This window comes from Alligator sinensis, unplaced genomic scaffold (assembly GCF_000455745.1).
Source record: "Alligator sinensis unplaced genomic scaffold, ASM45574v1 scaffold1216_1, whole genome shotgun sequence".
NCBI classification, from domain to species: Eukaryota; Metazoa; Chordata; order Crocodylia; family Alligatoridae; genus Alligator; species Alligator sinensis.
This window is the reverse complement of record NW_005842018.1, coordinates 2,224,090-2,246,558: the sequence shown is the minus strand read 5'-3', so window position 1 is coordinate 2,246,558 and position 22,469 is coordinate 2,224,090. Positions and strand designations below refer to the sequence as shown.

General features: G+C 44.1%; 1 protein-coding gene across 1 annotated transcript in view; it reads right to left on the bottom strand.

Moving 5' to 3' along the window:
* Positions 1-827: 827 nt before the first annotated feature.
* Positions 828-22,469, bottom strand: part of CCDC3 (coiled-coil domain containing 3) — a gene marked incomplete at its 5' end in the record, with an annotated part of 72,373 nt that continues 50,731 nt past the window's right edge. The window contains one exon of the mRNA XM_014519237.2: positions 828-2,860. Within this exon, the coding sequence (XP_014374723.1) occupies positions 2,588-2,860 (273 nt within the window). The remainder of the gene's footprint in view (positions 2,861-22,469) is intronic.

Here is a 22,469-nt window from a genome sequence, read left to right as displayed (position 1 = left end):
AATAATCCATTCAAAGTGCCATAATTCTCATTATTCTGTGACTGAGGTAAAGAGTATCCTCATTTTACAGACGGGGAGAGTCAAGTAGTTTAAGGTCATTTACATAAGACTGCATTTTGTACAGGGATTATGTGTTGCAAATAAAAGGCCTGTGCTATGCAAGTGATCAGGCTGGATGCCGTAACAGTCTTTTTGCCTCAAGCTCTATGGCTCAGGCATACTATGATTGCAGCCTCAACAGGTGCATTTTAATTACCAGGATCCAATGTATAAATGAAATCACTTCACATTAACAAGGCATGTAATTGCACGGACATGTCTGGGTATAGAACATGCACATGCATTTTGTTGAAAATCCTGGTCTGCATCAAATAACAAAAACCTCCAGAGAGAGTGCAGCCCAGGACAGAACTCAAAGAGCTCCTGGCTCTGAGTCTAGTATTTAGACAGATGAATCACATCTTCAGAGCTATCCCCAAAAATCTCCTCGAAAGAAACAAAAATGTTTTTGCTTAGTCCATTTTTTTGGTTTGCGGGGAAATTCAAACAGATTTGCAACGTGCATTTCTGTTTCTGGTCTCCACAGAAATGTACCTTCCAATGTTTACTTTCTTCCCCAAGAGGAAAAGTGAAACAACTACTTAATCAAAGAAAAAAACTGAATTTTGCTCAGCAAATTGAAATGAAAAATTCCAATTTTTTGTTAGAGGACCAAAAAAGGAAGACTTTCCGTGAAAGCGTTTGTTTTGATCAAAAGCCCTTTCTTCCTTGAAAAAAACAAAGACAAAATGAAGTTCTCTTAGTAACATCTGCCCTCAAACCTCTTTCTAAAACATAAGTGAATAACAGAGAGGACAAGTTTTATTGAAAAAATATTAAACACAAGAGGTTTCTACCAATACCAGAGAAACCATTCATTTTATTTAAACAGCAGTTTAAAAACAGAACAAAACAAAGTCTAGATACTTTCCTACGGGTTTTATGTTTGAGTAAAAACCCACTGATGGCTTTTAGAAAGCTAAGGAAGCCTCAAGTCTGTAGCAGTTCTCTGGAAATCCTCTACTCAACTTGAATTGTGCTGACTTAACAGGAAGACACTTTGAAGCTGCTGCCGCTTGTGGAGGAGTGAGGCTCTTATGAGATGCCAGCCAGTATTATTTCAAGAGAAACAAAATATGCTGCTATTTCCAACCAGAGCAGAGTTGGAAGATAATTAAAGCTCAGTTGCTTCCTAAAAACCAAAGCAATGGTTAACCTTTGAGTTCAGCTTGGGATTCCAGCAAATGGTTGCATAAATGTAAGAGCAGATGCCTGCTGGGTCCTAATGCAAGGACCGACAAAGCCAAGCATGGCCTCTTCGAGGCTGTGATAATGTGGCAACTACATGTCCCAGCATGCTGTGCCTGGGGTGATCACATAAGACTATGGCAGGCAGAACTTTGCATGCTGGGATGTGTAGTTCTGTGGCAAGCATCAACCGATGGGAGGTCGGGTGCAATGTGGTCCATTTTATGCAAGTCAGGTGTAGCCCTGGCAAATTGTCGACGGTGCCCTGGGTTGGGCAAAATCTGGCTGCCCCTGTCCTCATGCATTAAGTGTACTTGTAGTAAGGCCAACTAAACTGGTTATAAAATAAATATTTAAAATGACAACATTTGGAACATCTTCCTTTACCGTTTTTTTTCTCTACTGTTGACACAAAGGGAGATCACTTGGCTAACAAGAGCCAATCCATGCACCAAAATATATACCTACGGTATACTCTGCCAGCCAGTGGGACTGTTGCTTTAATCCAAGCCATTTTAATAATGCAGTTAATAATCTGTCTTGGCAATGCCTAACACAAAATGTGGAGGATTTGTCTTTATGAGATAACCAAGAAACAGAATGTACTTCATACTTTAAGAAATTAGACTATATCAAATGTGTAATAAAAATATTTTCTATAGGATTTAAAAATATATACATATATAAACTACCTTAATTTTAATGCCCTGTTGATATTGACGCAATCTCTACAGTATCTAAGCAAAGCCAAGGTTGCCCAGCAACCTCCATCATACCTCAAAACAGTGATTACAAAATGGGAGGCCTTGTCTACGCTGCCGTGGAAGCCTGCTTGCAAACTGGATCTGAAATACCTTTCCACAGGCCTGCTCCAACTCCCGTGGGGAGTCCCTGCAAAAGCTTCTAACAGTGGGACTGGGACTAGAGCCTAGCAATTGATCCAGATAATCTGCATTCAAACTCTATGTGGCTGGGCAGAGTAAATAGATCCCAAATGTGTTCATGATCCTCTCCAGGATATTTCCCAGTAAGGTGTGAAGGGGATCACCAGAAGCTGCCTTAAGACAGTTTGATTTTTGTCTACAGTGCCCAGTCAAATCTAGTTTGGATCCTCCTTATCTAGAACCGTTCCTAAGTGAGGCTCAATTTTTTTTTCATACATCGTTTGAAGCCCAGTGTAGACAAGGTGTATGGGCCCAATCCTGTTCTAATGCAGGCAAGACTCCGCCGGGAGTACATGATAAATGTGGGATGAGGCCTCTGGTCACCAATATCATTAGCATTCGCACTGCAGTTTGCATTATACTTTAAGGTAGGTAGCATGAGAGTTCTCTTGCTTTAAAGAGTTAATGTGTGGGATTTGGCCTGCGGAGGAGAGTTTCTCACTGAGCTTTCGGTTCATCTGCTCCATGTGCCTGTTGTTCTTTCTGGCTTGCCGGAGGGACCTCTTGACTTTCTTCACCCTATCTCGCAGCTGCTTGTTGCGTTTCTCCAGGGTTGCCACCTTCTGCTGCAGTTTCTTCACCCTGTCCTCTTCCTCAAAGAGGGCTTTCTGGACTGAGGAGCACATGAGCTAAAGGAATAGAAGAAAGGAAATAAAAACACATGAGCTTCAAGCCAAAGCCATTTTGAAGTGATAGCGCCCCAGGCATTCAACTTCATGGAGCGCCTCACAACCCTACAATAGTGGGTCAGTAACTTTCAGAATTGGATCATCATCTTGCACTTTTTCAGCTAAAATCCTCTACCTTTCCACCTCCTGTAATAGGAAAGCAAACTATTTAAATCTTAATAATATTAGCACCAGCTCTCTGCCCCAAGCCCTGGCCGCTGCTCCCTCTCTGCTGCAGGGCTGGAGGCACAGCCGACTGCCACTGCCGCCTTCTCCCAGGGCTTTTGAGGCTCTTCAGAGGGGTCTCTGCTCCCTCCGCTGGGTCAGCTCTCCCCAGCTCTTCTTAGGCCTCCTGCATCGTTCCCCAGAGTCACTGTCAGCAGCCCCCATGCCAGTTCGGCTACTGCTTTTATCCCCTCTGGCAGTCCCTCCCTGGCTTGCAAACCGGCCGACCAGGGCTCAGGGTGGCGGGCCCCCAACCCGGGCCACCCCCCTTCCATGCAAATGTGGGGATTGAGATCGGCTTCTCCTTTTCCACAGGGCAGGGCTCCCCTGCTCCACCCTTGGGGTCGCTCCGAGTTCACCGGCACTGTTTCTACCCTCGGGTAAGTATCTCAAGCCAATCTGGTGAGCCCGCATTGGCAGTCTGTTACATCAGCTATCAAAATTACATTAACGAGGCTTATTTAGGTCATATGGGCTGTTTGCTTGAGCTCCAGGTAGAAACCTGGCCCATTTCTGCTGCATGATTTGGCTCTGGGATTTGAATTCAGCTGACTGGGATTTGCCATTAGAAAAAAAAAAATCTATATTCAAACCCAGGGTTTGATGCTAAACCGTATAAATGCAAGGTTTTGGCTCAGTTCTGCCCTTTATTCTTTGTTCTAAAAGCAGAAAGAAGCTGACCTTCAAGACATCGACGCTACGTGGCTCAAATCTGCCCTTCCGAGATAGAGAAGTTGCTTATTGTTTTAATACAGGGTATTTTATGTGGTTCTGTTACATGAAACCTTAAAAAGGCAAGCTCCTATCATCATTGTAGGGACAGTCAGGACTCGGTGACCTTTTCCTTACAAGGTTTTTCCATGGGTCCTTGGGCAAAATCTCCTCCTGCCCTAATCCCTCCCAGTATTGACTGAAGTGTATTATACCAGCTGACTGCTGCCTTCTGCCCTGTGTGCAGTGTCTTGGTGCTGCCCTTGCTCCAGCAGTCTTTGTGCAAAAACCCACTTGTTTCAGCAGCAGTCACAGCAACAAGACAAGAACGGGCCCACGGTTTGTGGAGAAGTTTGAAATCCCTGAGGATGGGAGAGGCTGAAGGGAAACTGAAAAGCTATGGGATGATCCAAGTATAATTTAAGATGGCATCAATTAGCTTGCCTGTAAAATGCCAAGTGCCTCTCTCATAACCCAAGACATTTCACCTCTGCAGTACCCTGCTATAATGATTCAACTGCAAAGTTTTCTCTGCTGTATATGATCATGTGATTTTTTTTTCTTCCGCCGCTCCCTCGTTTCAGCCTTTATTTTAGGTTTTCCCCTGTTATAGTGATAACAGAACTATAAAAATCAATTTAAAAAAGGATGAATAATGTTAACCCAGAGTTTAGAGAGATGAAGGGTTTAAATTCTTGGTGTTTAATTTAATGTTAGTAAAGTACCCTAGTGAATGAGAAAAAGTTAGTCATTTCAAGAGTGGGTTTTTTTTCCTGTCCTCTCTAGGAAAACCCTTCTCTTAACTGCTTAATAAAGCAGGAGGCAAGAATTTCTTAGGGCGATATCTTTTATTGGACTAACTGTATAGTTGGGACAGTTAGACAAGCTTTTGCATACAAGATACTCTTCAGTGGGTCTCCACTGTAAGCGGAGGATTTCAATACCTTCCATGTTACGGTAGGGTAAGAGTGATGTTGTAGCTGTGATAGACTGGGAATTATGCAAAACGTGATGAAAAATGTCTTGCATTCGAAAGCTAGTCTAACTCAATCCCAACGATGCAGTCAAGTGCAGTAAAAGACATCACCTTAAAAAAAACCCTTGCCTCTCAAATAATTTCTGGACTACCATGTCTGCAACATCAATTTTACACTACATACTGAATAATGAAATCCAATTCAACAGTTAAATGACTGGTGATCAAACACTGCATGGTTGGGTGGAAGAAAAAAAAATGCTGTTTCTTTGGTTAAGTTTTCCTGCTCAATTATTCTGATTTTTAAATGTACATCAAGGTCTCCCAGAGCTTTGGAGGGGCTTCCTTTGGTGTGGAGTTTGCATAAGAATGACATTTAAATAAATAAGTACATCCTTGCTGAGATAATTAATGTTATAGGCTATTTTTCCTCATCTTGCTCTGTAATGTTTTTCAGTGAACCAAGCGGGGGGGCAGGGAAATCATGCTTTGATGGGTAATATTTCATTTGCTTTGGAAACCCACCAGCAATTGAATACCCCTGCAGGATAATGCAGCAACAGCCTCCAGTTGCAGCTGGCTACTTGGATTTAGTCCGCTTTGATGACACACTGTGAGGTTTTGCTGGGGATGGAGCTGTTTGCAGTGCTCATGCTTCCCATCAAAGTTGCTTAGTAAACACACACCAAAAGGACTGTAACCCCAAACCAAGGCCAAGAGTGTTTGGAAGAGGAAAATGTTTTCTGTTTTTCAAATAATGCATATTTCAAGTGAACTCTTCTAGCTCTTTGAAAACTGTCAATAACTTTTGGCTTTCATTTTTCTCCAGTCCCATGCAAAACCTCAACTGGAGCAATAATTAGATAATATCCTTACAGTTTTCCCTTGCATTTTCTTAAATTAGGGATTAATTAAGAGGAGATAAACAAGACTTTCACTTGGAGGCAGATTAGATCACTGTGACTAACTGCAAGACCAACATGCATCTTCCTTTGAAGTTTCCCATGGAAGCCACTACCAGAGACATGATACTGGGGTAGATCTACCAGTATGGTGATGCCTACAAGGTGTGCCTTTATCCCAAGAAATGGCTATGGGTGGAGTAGGCATCGAAGAGGGGTGCAACTGCACCGCTGTACTCCCCTCCCTGGTCATCCCTGGTCTAAACAATTCCAGGCTGTTTGACCAGCCTGGTCTTTAAAAACTTCAGGAACAAATCTCATTGTGCGACCACTAGATAGAAAGCCCAAAGCATTGTCAGGAGAAGATACTTGTGCAATGAAACCAGAAACTCGTGTGATCTTGGAGAGCCAAAGCAAAGTGGAATTGGTCTCTATACAGGTCTCCTTCAGCACCTTAGGCATGTAGGTATATATACAGCAAAGGAACCTGCAGCTTTCAGGCTTTGGCCACTGTGCCTTAATGTGCATATGTGAGTCAGCAGCAGATTTTCCCCCTCTGTCTGACAAGGGTGGGCTTCAGGAAGTTCTGCCAACCAGGAAACAGCTCAGACTGCCCGGAGGTGTGCTGCGCGTGAGGCTGACCACCCTACTTCCCTGTGAAAGAACGGAAAGAATTTGGGAGTGCGGCCGACTGAAGCAGGGATTGGGAGGAAACAAGGATGGAAAGAGAATCGCTGTTTTAGAAAGCATGGTCATGGGACCTGCCTAAGACTCGTGCCTAATGCAGCGCCCAGCAAGTCTATTGTTAATTCACAAATTATATACATCAAAGTAGCAGTCTGAAATATTTTGTTATAATATATCTTTGTTGTTCAAACGTTCATTATGTCCTAAGGGATACATTTTGTTAAACAGCCATTAAAAAAATCAGCATTTTGCCCAATGATTGAAGGGGTACGCATTCTTAGAGTGTGCATCCACAAAAGCATATTCTTTTCTCTAATCTGTATTTTACCCATAAACTGACTTCTGAATGATTGGGGCACTGAACTCTGTTCTCCTGCATCAAAATCACAAAGAAGCTTTGTAGTAATGACATAATGAACAGGGACTGCTCTTCTGAAAAAGGCAACTGGAATGTATATGCGCTTCAATGCTAGCCTTTATACATTATGAACGTCATATAAACAATCAAGCTCGGCTTTGTAGTAATCAAGTAGCTATGGGTTCAAGTCCCAGCAAAGCCAAATCAGCCCTTCATTTATCCAAGGGAGATAAACGGAGTTCTTCATTGTGCGTTATGAGAGGTTCTTACTAATTAAAAAAATTATATTCTCCATTGTTTGAAGTCTTTAAATCCAGATTTTCCAGAATATATCATGATCTAGTTTAGGGGTGGGCAATTACTTGGGCCGGAGGCCCGCTTAGCTAGTTTTGGAGAGGTGTGGCAAGCCAGGTCAGCACCACCCCCACCAGGCTGGCTCAGCACCACCAGCCTGCCCCACAACAGCTCACCAAAACTCCCTAAGTAGCTGTGTCCCGGGGCCAGGGCCCAGCCCCACGCTGTCACCACCTGGCAATCCCAGGGTCTCCAAGCAAACCGGCTTGGGACCCACATGAGCAGGGCATGCTTGGCTGGGCAGATGGGATGGGACCACAAGTGGTGTCTGGGAGCGGGATGGGTAGGAAGGTCTGGAGCCAGGACTGGGACTGGGCTTGCAGACTGGTGACAGCACAAGGCCAGGGCCTGGAGCAGAGCCGCAATCCACTCCCTGCACACCCTTCCCCACAAAACTGCTGCCCATTGCAGGGATGCATGGCCAGCAGCTCACGGCTCTGCCCCGGGCCCCTGTCCCTAGCCCCATGCTGTTGCCGCTTTGCAGTCCCGATCCTGATCCCAGCTCCACCCACCCAACCCACTCCCAGGTGCTGCTCCCTGCCCGCCTGTGGCCTCATCCCCATCTGCCTGGCCATGTGCCCTGACCTCACGGGTACCAGGCAGGTCTCCATAGAGACTGTCTGCCCACTCTGTTCAGTGCCCCTGGCAGTGGGTGTGGTGTGGGGTGGGTGGGCTGGGGTGCCTGGGTGGTGGGGCCAGGTCCAGCAGTGTGGTGGAGAGCATTGGTAGAGAGAAGGAACCACCGCTATGGAGGATGCCAGGACAAGTCTGGCCACTCAACCCCGCTGTGCACCTGGGGGCGATGGGACTGGTTGCATGCACCATAGCCTGGGCTGCTCCCCATGCCTGGGGCAGGTGAGGCTGAGGAACCCACCGCAAGCCAGACAGACCGTCTTAGTGGGCTGGATCCAGCCTGTGGGCCATATTTTGCCCACCCCTGATCTAGTTGGAAAAGAGTATAAGGTTCCTTCTAGCACTAAAACATATCAGAACAAGGCCTCATCCCCTTCTGCATGGACTCTAAGGTTTCCATGGTACTTCACATAAGAGTTGGGGGATGGTTGTCTTGGTTTGTTAGCCATGAAAACTTCTGTCCTTGTTCATACTGTTAGGTACATGATGTCTATTATTCAGAATATCATGATAATACATGCGGGTTCCTTTCAAAGAAGGGAATGGGAGCATTCTGCCCCAAAAGTAGACCTCTCGTGTTGTGAATCCTGTTCCTTTGTAGCTGAATTCTCCAGAACAGGGTACCCTCCCTGCCTCACTGCTATTGTAGAAGAGAGCCGGTTATTTCATTGACAACCCTGCTGTCCAAAGAGACCGCATGCAGGTAACAGCCATGGCTGTGATTTCAGCTTCCCGCTCAAGAGCACAGCACATGGTCCAGGAAAGAAAAATCCCAGACAAAGTTCCAAAACCAGATCTGCACCACCAAAAACACATTACCGGCAGCACTTGGCATGCCCAATGGAACAAATGACAGCTGCTCCCTCTGGAAATGATGTCCTAGCATTTTTCATTGCTGAGCAGAGTGGTTGGCCCCAATCCTGTCTGAATGGTGCATCAGCACCTACAGCAGATCTCACAGCTTAGCTATAAATCAGTCCCTGAGAATAGGAGAGACGTTCACATTTGCTGCATGTTGTGTAGCCACTTTGCATTTTACCACTGTAAAGTTGGGTACAGGCTCTTAAACTGAAACCCTATCCAGCATCAAACACTTACCTCTCACTGCTCATGTATTTAAACATAGCAATAATTCATTCACCCTCTCTAGAGGGACCTGGAGGCCAAACATAGCTCTCTCTTGTTTTTAACTATGTACAGGGCTGACTTACTGAGACATCCCTTCAGTTGGGAAGGAGGACTCTGTACCCCAGGACTGTACAGTGTGAATTGGACAAGATACAGTTAAGACACCCCTCCCTTGGCTGGCAGAGGAACCCATAAGTAGGACTCTTCACCTGGCCAGATTTCAGACTTGATGCATCACCTCTTCCTCCAGTCAGCCCCAGTGGGTAGGCAACTTGAGAGAGAAAACGGACACATTGCTTAGCACTCCTGCAGAGGTTTCAGAAGGGTTTTGGCAAGTTGAGTTTGGAATTGGGTGACAACCTCCACCTACACGAGCCTCCCAACCAAGAGTCACAGCTATGCTGAGGCATGGAAAAGCCCCTCTCTGCACTTCAAAAGCCCTCTCATTGGGCAAACTAGTTACACACAGCAGTACCCAGTTAAAACACATCCAGCTTGTGTCAGAAGAACTAAATGGTGACTTAAATGTTATGGAAACATGTCACAGACCTGGGGTGAGATCCTGGCCTGACTGAAGTCAATAGTAAAAATTCCTGCGGACTTCACTGGAGGGGAGGGGGTCAGTATTTCTCCCTAGGACTTGTACAGTTCACAAGGGTATTGTAAAAGCCAGGCTCTCCGAACTTGTGTACAGTGCCAAACTGAGAGAAAGGAGGGGGAGAAGCATGGCAAGATGGCTGCCCATCACTAAATATAAGATGGTGTGTGTTTTCTTGGGAAGAGTCAAGGTCTTTTACTCTGTGGAGACTCTGAATGGAGGAGATAGTCTTAAACTTTAGGAGGAGAGTGATCTCTGTTTGTAATCCGAGGACTGCTGACTTTGCTCCCTCATGCTTTCCTCATACACGTAGCCCCGACATCTGGTGTTTGCTAACCCCCTTCCACCTGTGTGAAACGTCCACTTTCTTTTAGAGCCATGTTTGCCCAAGTGTGAAGTATGAAGAACAAGCATGAAGCCCAAAGACAAACATCTTAACTGTTCTCCAGAAGCCCATATTTGATTTTTAAATGAAGAAAAAGTTTTTTATGGTTACAGCTGTGAAGAAACCATTTTAAAACACCGAGAAGAAATAATAAGGCATGGATGCCTTACCTGAATTTTCAGAAAGCCTGAAACAAGTGCTCTAAGGTGTTAACTGACCTCTTCATTTCAGCGGGGGTAGGGACAGAAGTTACACATAAGCTGGTATAAGCGAACAGAAACCAGGTCTGCAGTGGCTCCAGTGCAGCACTTCCCCCGGTGCCACACGAGCATGAGAGCTGCAGGCGTGCCACACAGAGCCCTCGCAATAGAGGCGGGCCGGGCAAGCTGCGCCCCTCGCCCCCACGTGCAGCACTGACCGGAACTGCGCGTCACCGGGCACCAGCACCTGTGCGGGGCACGAGCAGCCTGAGCGCTCCCACCAGCTGCTGCTGCCGGTGGCAGGGGCTGTGCACCATGTGGGGGGTCCCCACCTTCCCTGACACCTCATACACCCACACCCTGCCCCCACAACTCCCCCTCAAACACATAACCCTGACATCACATGCCCAGCCACACCTCTCACAAATCCCCCACATACCCCCATGCCCAATCACACCCCACACCTCCCACACACTATATACAAGAGTAAGACTTTATTTCTGAGTTATTGTGCACAATATACCCTTTATATACAGTACACAAACACAAATTGTGAAAAATATTTTTTGTTATTAAATTAAAATATGTTATAGTAGGTGTTTGACTTTTACTGTATGATTTGATTTTTTTTCTGGTTCCAAGATGGCAAACATCCTCTCCCAAATAAGAGTATTTCTGGAGGGTTAGGGGAGGGACTTCTGGTGGCAAAGGTCTGGAGTTAGGGGGCAGGACTTTCAGTCCCAATATGGTGACCAGAGGGCGGGGCAACTGTCAAGGGGTCGGGCCACCCATGAAGCCCAGGACAGCTCACCAAAACCCATTAAGTGGCCCTCCAGCTGAAATAATTTCCCACCCCTGCTCTAACACCGCCCCCCTGGCTGGCTTCTGGCCTGGACATGTGGCTGCATTTCCAGAATTAAAAGTGAATGTCTGTTCGCTCACTTACTGATTCAGTCTACACAGCTTAGACCAGGGGTGGGCAATTATTTTGGGCAGAGGGTCACTTACTGAGTTTTGGTAAGTTGTCAAGTGACTTATTTCCCTCTCCAGCACAGGGAAGCAGGAACAGCCCCACAGTCCTAGGCCAGAAGCCTCTGCTAGGCAGGGGCTTCTGGTTGGGGGGGCAAGGCTGGGGGGGGCCTGCAGCTTCCCCTGGGTCCTACTGCCCCTGGCGCCTGTCATCTTTGACAGGCGGCCAGGAGCAAATAAATATTAATTTTCTAAATTTTTTAGGGGCCCCGTGGGCCAGATCCAGCCCCCGGGCCATATTTTGCCCACCCCTGGCTTAGACTAACCTGGGACGATTGAATCAATTCAGCCTTGGGCTTTTTCATTGTCTGTACTTAGCTCATGGTAAGTCAAATGGTCAGTGATGGTGACTTTAAATGTCTAGAGTGTCTTTAAATGTCCGGTGACTTTAAATGTCACCATTCCTATCTATTGCACTGCTCATTACAGCAAGTCAGAAAGGCAAAGTGGGGTCTGGCTCAAAAGACTAGTCTTGAGCTGGAAGAAGGTGGAAGATGTGTAGGCCTTCAATGAAATGGCCACATTGCAGCAGAGTGCGGCTAATCTCACATTCTCAAGGCAGGGGGGAAAGCAGGTAACCTCAACTTTCTGAAATTTGGAAAACTCTGCCCAGGAGATTGGAAAGGCAAGGACAGAGCTGCTGAACACAAGCTTAGCTTCATGCTGAACCCAAGCTTAGCTTCAGAGTGCAACTGCTTAATCCCTTTGAGTTTTATAGCTGGGACAAGCTGCCATTTGTAACTATAACAACCGCCCAAGAGATCATTTGAGACATCACTTAAGCGCCTGACCGAGGCAGTGTTGACTGAAATGTCTGCTCTTGTTTTCCCTGGCGTTTCTTGAGTTTGCTAGTACGTGGCGCTGACATTTTCATCACTGGCTAAGAATGGCCCAGGGACTCCTGGCACTGCACATCTCCCTGGAAAATGGGAACTCTGTTTACAAGTTGTAGCCTAAGATTTACTTTCCAAAGGCCAGTGTGCCAGCAGCTTCACCAGGACACTGACTCAGCAGAAAGGCTAGCGTATTTATAGGGACGAGGTGTTATTCGAAAAGGGCAAAATATTCTCAATGTGCTCTTATTCTTATTTAATAATGTTAAGATCAATGGACATTTTCTTAAATTATTCCCTATAATAAAGCCCCATTAATTTAAAAGAAATAACCTTCTTTTCTAGTAGGGTGCTTTGGATATGTAGTGAGCACTGAAGTCCTTATTCTCAGCTCTGGGCTCCCAGGGTTTGAGGTCTTAAGAATAAACTGTGATTTCCTTTGAACAACAGAGTTGGCTTTGGATGTATTTCATGCTAATGAAAGTAGCTGGACTGACAATCTTGGAAACCTCTCTCTATCCATAGTACATGGGGTCCCAGCACTATATTATCTTTATGCTTTGAGCTTTGATATGCAAGGAGCAGTTCTTTGAGTAACAGGTAGCAAGCCCATATAGGTCATGTAAGTCCCATATAGACCGTGGTCTCTCTGCTGAGCCTGGGACTGTGGGCACAATTTGGTCAACATCTATTACTTATAGTAGTGGGAACTTCTTTATACAACGTGTACAGATATATATGGGAAAAAGTCTCTGCCCCAAAGCAATTAGAATCAAAATGAACAAGGAAAATGGGGGTGGAAGGAGGTTTTGTCTCCATTATACAGATGGGGAAATGAAAGCACAGCAGAGTAGGCAGAGGGGAGGGGGCTACACTGTCCTGCATGCCCGCTTGTGGAGATCTGTGCTCCTCCTCTTGTCTTGCCTGGTAATCGACAGTAAAATAACTCACCGTGTTACGTAACAGCTAATGATGATTAGCACCTGAAGACAGGACACAGGCACAGTTGACAGCTTGGTGTCTAACTCCCATCTCTCTCACCTCCACTCCTTTCTGAATTTCTGAGAGTTTCAATCTTTCTGGGAGCTGTATTTTCTGGGACTCTCCATCTGACTGCCTCTAGAAACCCACTGAACCTCGGGGATCTATGGCACACATGGGACTAGGCACAAAAGCCAGTTTAATGGCATGAGCCTTTTGCCTTTTTGTTCATCAAAGAGGAGGTGGGATGGTGAAGTGTACCAGACATATCTCCGTCCTCTCTCCCCCCCAGAGCAGCAATGAAAGGTACAGCAGAGGGCAGGGCATGGATGCATCCATTAAGTTGATTGCTTCCTTGTGAACTACACTTACAGGGACACAGTCAAAATAAAATCACATTTTTCAGAGGGAAAAAAAACCCTTTCCTCTGCTACTACTCTGAATCCTGGAAGGATCATTAAAATGTATTTGATGTTGCATACTGTTTCAGGTATCCAGGTTGTAGCTGTATTGGTCTAGAAAATAAAGCAACCAGGGCTTGTGGTAGAGGTGATGTCTTTTATTAAACCAACAAGATTTTTGCAAAAAAAAAAATCTTTAATTGCAAGCTTTTGGGCACAAACACCCTTCATGAGGCATTGGAGAAAAGATTGTAAAAGTTCTCCTGAGTAGAAATGAAAGTTCATATTTCATATTTCTTCCTTCCACCTCCATTTTCACACACACACACACACACACACACACACACACACACACACACACACACACACATATATATATATATATATAGAGAGAGAGAGAGAGAGAGAGAGAGAGACTAAAAGTTCTCCTGGGTAGAAATGAAAGTTCATATTTCCTATAGGAAATATATATGAACTTTCATTTCTGCCCAGGAAAACTTTTACAACCTTTGCTCCATTGCCTGACGAAGGGTGTTTGTTGCCTGAAAGCTTGCAATTAAAGATTTTTTTGGTGCAAAAATCTTGTTGGCCTAATAAAAGACATCACCTCTACCACGAGCCCTGATTGCTACGTGCTGTTTCAAGACTTTTTGCACTTCACTTTTTTTAACGAATGAAAACATAATGAAAATGGAGTGGTTTTATTGTCTTTTTGGAGAGAGTATAAAATCCTGAACCTAAGTAGTGTCATTTCTTTGTCCAAACAAAGTGTTCTCAAAATAGCATGATTATACTCAAGCCATAATTAGGACCTGTCAGCTTCCCTTTATATTTTTGAAGATTGAAAAATGCTGTGTGAACCTGTCTGCATCTGAATTTGTTTTACTTGGCTTGGCTTACAGTAGGAATAATTCAATTCCCAGCCCCCAAAAATATTTCAAAGAAGAGAGAAAAACTAGAATGACCCAGAAATGAAGTGTGTTGAGTTCTTCTCTAATACAGACTGAAAATATGAGAGCTGGTTTCAGACGAACCAGAAAGTACTGATATGAAAGCCGGACATCTTGCTGGCTTCTTGTATTTATTTGAACTTGTCATCGCTGATCCTTAAATTAGTTGAAAGCTACCTTTACAGTCAGTCTTACAACTTAGTGTGTGTGTGTGTGTGTGTGTGTGTGTGTGTGTGTGTGTGCTGGAAGGGCAGGAGCAAGTAAAAGTACAAAGCTATTAAAATAAATTGACAACTAAATGGAGGAAAGACAGAGCACCAGTTCTGGCAACTGTGTGCGTTGTGTCTAGTCTGCACAGGAATTCAGAGGAGAATGATCAGAACGGTCCAGCAGATGAAGAAAGCATGAAAAGACTGGGATTTGTCTACCATAAAAAATGGATGTAACAAAAGCGGATAAAATGAGGGACATCACAAGCAAGGTTGATTGGGAGCTCCTGTGCTCTCTGTCTTAGCACATCAGAAAGACGGGGGTGTTTAATAAAACGGGACATTTCACACGAGCCTTCATTCCACCCACACCTGCCTCCTGAACCATTTTTCCACTTTACCTTGAAGCATCTGTTGTTGGCCGTTGTTAGAGGCAGAGCGACAGATTATGTGGACCTGGGGTCTGACTGAGTCCAGTCACCCCAGGGTCCCAGAGGATCTCTTGCAACACTAGACACCTCCCAAAAAATGCTGGATTTGTGAATTTGAACAAAAAAAAAAATCAAAGTCTCCCCATTCTGCTGGTTAAAGGTAAACAGATGATTCCTGCTCCGAGTCAAAACAGCAAGAGTGCTCCCACGCTGCCTAGCCTCACCCAAAAAAATGAAAGCCCCATCCTATTTTTCTTCAGCCCTGGGATTTATTGCTCCTGGACAGCACAATCTAAAGCCCAGGAATTCTGTCATCCATAAATCAAAATCAGGGAAGGAAGAAACATAGCTATTTTTGCTCAAGGGCCAGAGTGGGAATATCATGAAGTAAATGACTGCCTTTGTCTCCAAAGAACGCAGAACAGTGACATTTACTCTAAGTGGAGTCTGTGAGCTCCTCCCCACCAAGAAATACTATGAAAACAGACCAAATGTATAGGAAACCAGCACAGCAACGCTCGTTCTTTTCCTGAACTGCTGAACTAAATAGCATTCCTCCTGTCCCCAAAGACAGGTGGCTGTCTCCATAGAGGCCGACGTCTCTGAGATGGACAAGATCTTCCATGGTCCGCTTCCTGCCAGAACTGGAGTGTCCCTCACAGATCGTGCTCCAGGGCTTTTCCCTGTCACGTGGTAATGGAGTCAAACGGCGTGGCTTTCACCACCTCTTGCAGAGGACTGAGCCACTTTGCCCTGTTTGGAATTGTCCCTATTACTAAGCCTGCATTCTCCTTTTCTCAGCTTCCTAGATTAAGCTCTTCTCACCCTTAGTTCTCCTTAAACAACTCTTCCCACCTCTGAGATTATCTCTTTCAGATACAGAAGCAATGCTTGGCTCAACAAAGCCTTGGCTGGGATGATCTAGTTGGGGTTGGTCCTGCTTTGAGCAGGGGATTGGACTAGATGACCTCCTGAGGTCCCGTCCAACCCTAATTTTCTGTGATTCTAATGCCGTCACTGTGGGGATGAATTCCCTGGGGCAGGTTTACAGCAGAAAGAGGACCAAAGAGGCTTTCCCCATCCTTCTGTGTCCTTCAGCATAGATCAGCCGCACTCCCACATGGAAGTGCAAGGACTTGACTTGTGTAGAGCTCCCTCTGGTTCTAGGAATGGATACAGCTATGGTCCCATCTCCCTTCCACGCCATTTTTAGATGAAGAGGGTGATGGCAACAGATGTTTTGTCTTGGCATGTATCCCCTTGCAGCTACTGGAGGAATTCTAGCTGAGAAAGAAGAAAGGATGAATGATCTTCTACCTTAATAAATACTTATGCAATACTACAGAATTGCTAATCTGCTTCCGAAGGAAGTGTCTGCTGTACAAAGAAAACACTGCAGTAATTTCAAGACAACCTAAACAGTTGTTTAACTTCCAAACACATCCTGCAAATAGGTTCTGGGAGATGGTTTGTTGCACAGGAATAAAGTGGGTAGCCAGAATAATTACTCTGGAAAACTAACTGCTTATTGAATTAGAGACTAAATTAGACAAAAGACTCATAAAGGGATACCCTTTAAGGCTGAAATACAGACAATGAATGACCTGTTCCCTTCTAAATCCTTCAGGACTGGACCTCCTGACTTCACAACCCACATAAACTGCTGTTGCCAAACTGCTTTTACAAACATATTATTTATCTTCTCAGCTGCATTCTCTGCTTGCAATCTTATCTGGATGTTGCTGCTGTTCGTTGGGACTCTGAAAGGCAAGGACACATGTGCTCCAAGCAATTGATGGCGTTAGCTATCTACAAGTGCTCCTTAGAATTGGGTGCTCAGCTACGATTGTTTCATGCATGTTTGCTTCAGGTGCCTATCTGCAGATACTACATGAATTGTAATTATTCATGAAACCAGTGAGACCAGGTTAAGGAATGGAAGGATGGTCTCGTCAAGAGGTCTCTTGATTAGGATTTGGGAAGTTTGTGTTCATGTTGTGGTTTAGCCAGACTCCTTGCATGACTTTGGTCAAGTCACTTAACCTTCTGCCTCATCTTCCTCATTTTACAGGAACACCGCAAGGATGAAATGGAAAGGTAATGAAGACTACAATGGAGAAGGCCTATATGCACTTGATTAAATACCCAGTTCAGTCGCTCTCTCTCTAACAAAGGAATTTATCAACTAGGAGGGATTAGAAGGAGCTAGCAAAATGAAGGGGGCTGACGACTTAGGAGGATTCAAATAAACTCTTAGAGCTTGTCTAAATAATTGCTCAATGAAAAGCAGAGGGGAGGGACTGAAGTGGACATCTGGGAAGCTGGCTTGGAGGACTAAACATGAAACCACGGAGAGCGAGTGCACTGACCCAGCATATTCACTGATATTTTCTTTTCACTGGACTGTGGAAGCAACGGGGATGTATAACTCAGAACAGCCTGTCCTGGTGTGTGGGCTGGAAATCCTGAAAGACCATCAGCCCATTCTGCATGTTATAATCGTGGAACACAACGCACCAGGAGGAGGAGGGTTTTTAAATAGTTTTTAATCTTCAGGGTTCAGGAAAGTTGTTTTTTCTGGATCACCATCCTGTCCTTCTCCCTCTGAACACATTTCTGACAGCTAAAGTGGGGCAGGAGGACATGGGCTTGGAACGTACATTGAATAACGCTGCCAGGCTCAAGACTCCCTGTGAAAGCTAACCCTGGGATTCTCTCTTCCCCTGGGTTCGACAATGTTTCTGGTTAAGGAAAAGGCAGAGAGGACTTGAGCCATACAAAGAATGACTTCCAAGGCCCAGACAAGAAAAATGTCTACCTACCCCTTTCAAACTTTGATTTTCTTTATTTGTATTCCCTAAGGGACAAATCCTACTTCCCTGACTCGTATTTAGCAATATCTTAACCAGAAAGTAGCCTACAAGGACTAATGATGGAGTAATGAGCAACTCTATGTGAGCAAAGGATGCAGAATCTGGCTGTAAGTGAGCTCAGGCTCACAAAAGCTATTGCATCTCTGATTTAGTCTGCAAGGTGGATCTCTATCCTTCCCTCTGCCTAAGTGTTAGTGCCTGTTAAGGGTCTGTTCATGCTCTGCTTTGAAGTTTATGGAAGTCCAGCTGTTGATTTCAGTGAGACTAGAACTTGTCTCTAAATACATTTGTGACACCTAGGTCCAATTCAAAACCTTCATGGCAAAGACCTGCAAGTACTGGGAATATACAAGATTCATGCTCAGATTTTATAGCTTGTGCTTATCTGTAATGCAACCACTTAGTACTTCTCTTAAGACATGTGTCTAAGAGAACTGCAGACACTCCTGACTTTTGCTGCTAGCTAGCTAAATGCGCTACACAATGCAAATCTTTAAGACAATGACAGTGATAACAGGTAAAACGCATATTAACAAGCAAAGTTTGTAAGAGCGGGAGCAAAACTTCATCTCCCAATGGTCTGTCTTTAGTTATTCGTTAGCTATTCTTTTACTCTTGAAACTTGAACTTCAGTTTGACTACCAGAGCCATATTTGACTTAATGTTGACAGGGCAGAAGCAGTCTTGGATGAATTTATCTTGTGCAAACATTTAAATTAAAGGACACTCAATATCATGCAATGGGTCTTTAATATTATTATAGTAGCTCTTGACCATTTAATTCTAGGTTAATAATTAGGTCATGGGAAAGGTAATTACATAGCAAAAACCACACATTACAAGGTAAATGCATGATTATTTCTGTCTTCTAAACTACAGTGCATCGGTCATATGGCAATTTACTTTTTGCATCTTTTAAGTACAATTAATTCTGAAATTAGAAATTAGAAAATGTGTCCCTTGCTACCCTGCATTATCTAATTACATCTGCAACGCCACATAAATACTGCTGTTTTGCTACACTGACCAGCAAATTATATACTCTTACTGGCCAAGTAATTAGGAAGAAATTAGAAAACGTATCCTTCGTTACTCTGTATTATCCTTTATGTACGTGTGTGTGTTTTAACTGAGTGCAATACCTGAGTTTCAGAGGGGAAAGCAACACATTGTGCTGTATACAATTAGCTTGTAAAAGTAATAAATTGAAGTGGATTAATATTAAGGAAGGAGCACGTTTATGGTAATAGACATCCTTGGGCATGGAAAACTCACATTTTTTTTCTTTACAGTTTTGGCTGGATTCATGAATAAGCTTCAGCAACAGAAATGGGTAATCTAAAAAGGGAGATGAGGATGGGAGGGAGGGTAAGAAGAGGATCAGAGCATGCTCTTTTCCCAACAGCATGGCTCTTCAAGCCTGAGTGGCCAGAGGTAAGCTCCGGCACGCTCAAAATAAGAGCTAAGAGGAACTGATGGATGCAAGTATGACATGGGGTCAGAGGTCTGATACACACACAAGAACTGCACTTCTTTCCCATCCCTAAGAGAATATTGCTGTCTACTGGATGTGCCTTTTAGGACCAAATTGTGGCCATAGATAGCAAGTCCAAGAGTGAAACCCAGGGGAGGGTTCACCAGAATAGATCCAATGCAGTGCAGACTTCACTGCTTGATCACATTATTTAATGCTAAAATCACGCAATCTCATCTTTTTTAGTGTTTTCTTAAAACTACAGCTGCTGGAATCATAACATTGCATGGCATGTTTAAAAATATATATTATTCTAGCTCCCGTACTTGCAAAGCAAAGCTTAAAGACTTGAAGCAAGTGACTCCAAAAAACTCAAAAGGATGCAACTTGTTTCCTGCACCCAAAAAACCCCCTCTCATTTTTAAACCAAATTTATGATACAAAGGTCCAAATTTATGCTGTTTTTGAATGCCCAGAGCTGGAAAACAATGTTTGAATGACTGGGGGGATCATCACTTGATACAAAGCAAGGAAGGATAGCTCCAGATCTAAGGGGAAAGTAAAAAAGGTGTGCAAATGGAGAAAGCAACCCTGTAGTAAGATGTGCATCAGCTGGTATCTTTCCCCGGTTTGTCTGAATACCTCTAAAAGTTGAAACAGTTTTTTATAGATCGCACTGCTGGGCTGATCTGTGGAAGCGAGTGGCTTTTCCAACACTGCTTTATTCTCTTTTTGTGTGGTGTCACTTTTCCCAGTTCGTAAAGCATGTGTTCTGGTCCGGGGTCTGTAGGACAACATATGTTGGGCTCCCCGGGGTCAAAAAGGAGACATTTTACAACTTAAAAAAATCCCCACCCCCAATTTGAGATGCCAAAATTCAATGTGTTGACTAGTTTGTTGGCCCCAAATGGGGGAAACGTTGATGCTGATATACATTTTGAAATTCAGAAATGCTCATCTCATCTTCCTCAGTGCATTGATACACAATTTCTAAGGCATCTGATATTTCTTTAAGCTCTAGTCTATTGTATATTCTACTCCTATTTAAAAGAGTAAAAGAGCCTTTGGGTGTTTTGCTATTGTGCAAACAAGAAAAAAAACCCTGATTTAATATCTTATCACTAGCAGCTGAAGCCAAAGCCTGGGTCCTGTTGGGGATGTATAAGCCTCTGAAATGCTGCAGGCTTATTGGGAGGGGGGCACTGCAGTTGAAAAAGATCAAACTGCGATGTATGCCTAGCCCACATTTTGACATCAGATGCCATCATGTAACACTGCGCAGTTGGGATTAACTGGCGGTCACTGCCAGAAAGGAATAGCAGAGGTCCTGGAGCTCAGGACAGGGAGGTGCACTTGCAGATCAAAAGCAAGATCATAGAGCTGCCTTAGGCAAAATTCCTCTATTCAGACAAGGAATAGGCATCTCCTAGTGTTGTGCATGTTAAACATACTGGTCTTCCAAAGACAAAGGAACCAAAGTCATGACAAATCAAAGTAAACCCTCAAAGGGTTGAACCATGAGGGTGAACTAGAAACTTGAGCACAGCAATTACTGTTCTGCTGAAGGAGCTTATTAATAGCTCCTGAAAATCAACACAGTCTTTCAAACCACCAGAATCCCACCTTGGGTTATAAGATTTTTTTTACGTGGGCAGGCAAGGTTAAGATAAGGGCCACTGTTTGGAGACTATGTTCTGTTATGTACTATTTTATTTTAGCTTTTTGATCTAATCTATAATTTAACTGGTTTTTAATGTAAGCTGCTGTGAGCCTCTTCTGGGGTGGACACCTGGACAGCCCATACACCTAGGAGATAAATTAATAAAAGCATTAATTGATTTATTCATGGTGGCTACTGTGATTATGAAGAAAAGGACTGACCATAATATTTGGCATGGTTAATTCAGTATATAGAAATGTTTTTTGACTCTGTGAAAACACAGCTGCCATGATAGGAACAGATATGGTGGTTTTTTTCCCTGTTCCGCCAGCCTAGCAGAAAAACAACATCCCCACTTCAAACAGAAACACCAGCACAGCTGGGAACACAACCCCTTCCCCACCTTGACCCCTCTGCTGCGTTCATGCCAAAATACAGTTAGCGGTAAATAAATGCAAATGTAAGTAAGCACGATTTCCCCTTTAAGGGCTCTATACAGAACCCATGGAATTAAGCAGAAAGACTCTGTTGACTTCAGTGGATTTTGGGTCATCCTTAAAGATTAGAAAAGATCAGAAAACATAAAAGTTAGAGAAGTAGGAAAGCAGGAGCAACATGAATTTGGTTGTATGGTGCCTATGCAACTTTTCTAGCTTTCTGGGGAAATGTATAGTTTAACAGGCCACTGTCTGTTACAAAGTGTGTACTCTGAACTTGCACAGGATGTGCAAAACAACCCAGGTTACTATGGTGGCTGGCTCCTTTACACCTGACATTTTGTTATCTTGCATTAAGATAGACAGAAACCTGGAATTCTTTGCAAGAGGCATAGGCTTTTCCTAACCCACATTTATTTTTAACAGGAGAGGTACTGTCATGACAAATTTGTCACAGTCCATTCAGTTTGGCATTAGATAAAACAAGTGAAAGAACACAAAGGTAAATTGGATGGGTGAATTTAATGGAGAGAGTTCAGTATGGTCAAAGGAAACCAAAGCTGCTGTTCAGTACTGGTGCTGCTACCCACCCTTCTGTGCTCCAGGCCTGCGGGTGTGAATGTGTGCCAACATCGTACTTATCAGCTTCCTCCTAAAAGGAACAATCTTAATGCTTTGCTTTTCTGGGACCTGATCCAGCATCCACCGAAGTCTAAAGAAGTCACACTGACCGCACCCATGCAACATTTCAGATGTTCAAAGAACATCAATATTGTAAATACTAACCATTTCTAATGGTATCTCTCAGGGTACATACAGACATTCAGGGAGGTTAGGGAAAGGGGAGGTAAGATCGCGTTAAAAATGGCCACTCAATCTAACTTAGTTCACACAGGTGCAGACCTTCCATTTAGATTCCTAGTTTGGTTGATCTAAATGTGAACTGTACACAGATGTTCAGGACAGTTACATCAGACTAAAAATGGCTAACCCAATCTAATCTAAGTGTACCTCCGAGGTAGTCTAACTTAGATCAGGTTCAGCGAGAACTTCTGCACCGTTCCCAGGACAGCCCTGGGGCTGGGAAAGTCCGGCTGCTGGCCCCAGCCCCAGGGCTGTGCTTTTCCTACCCCGC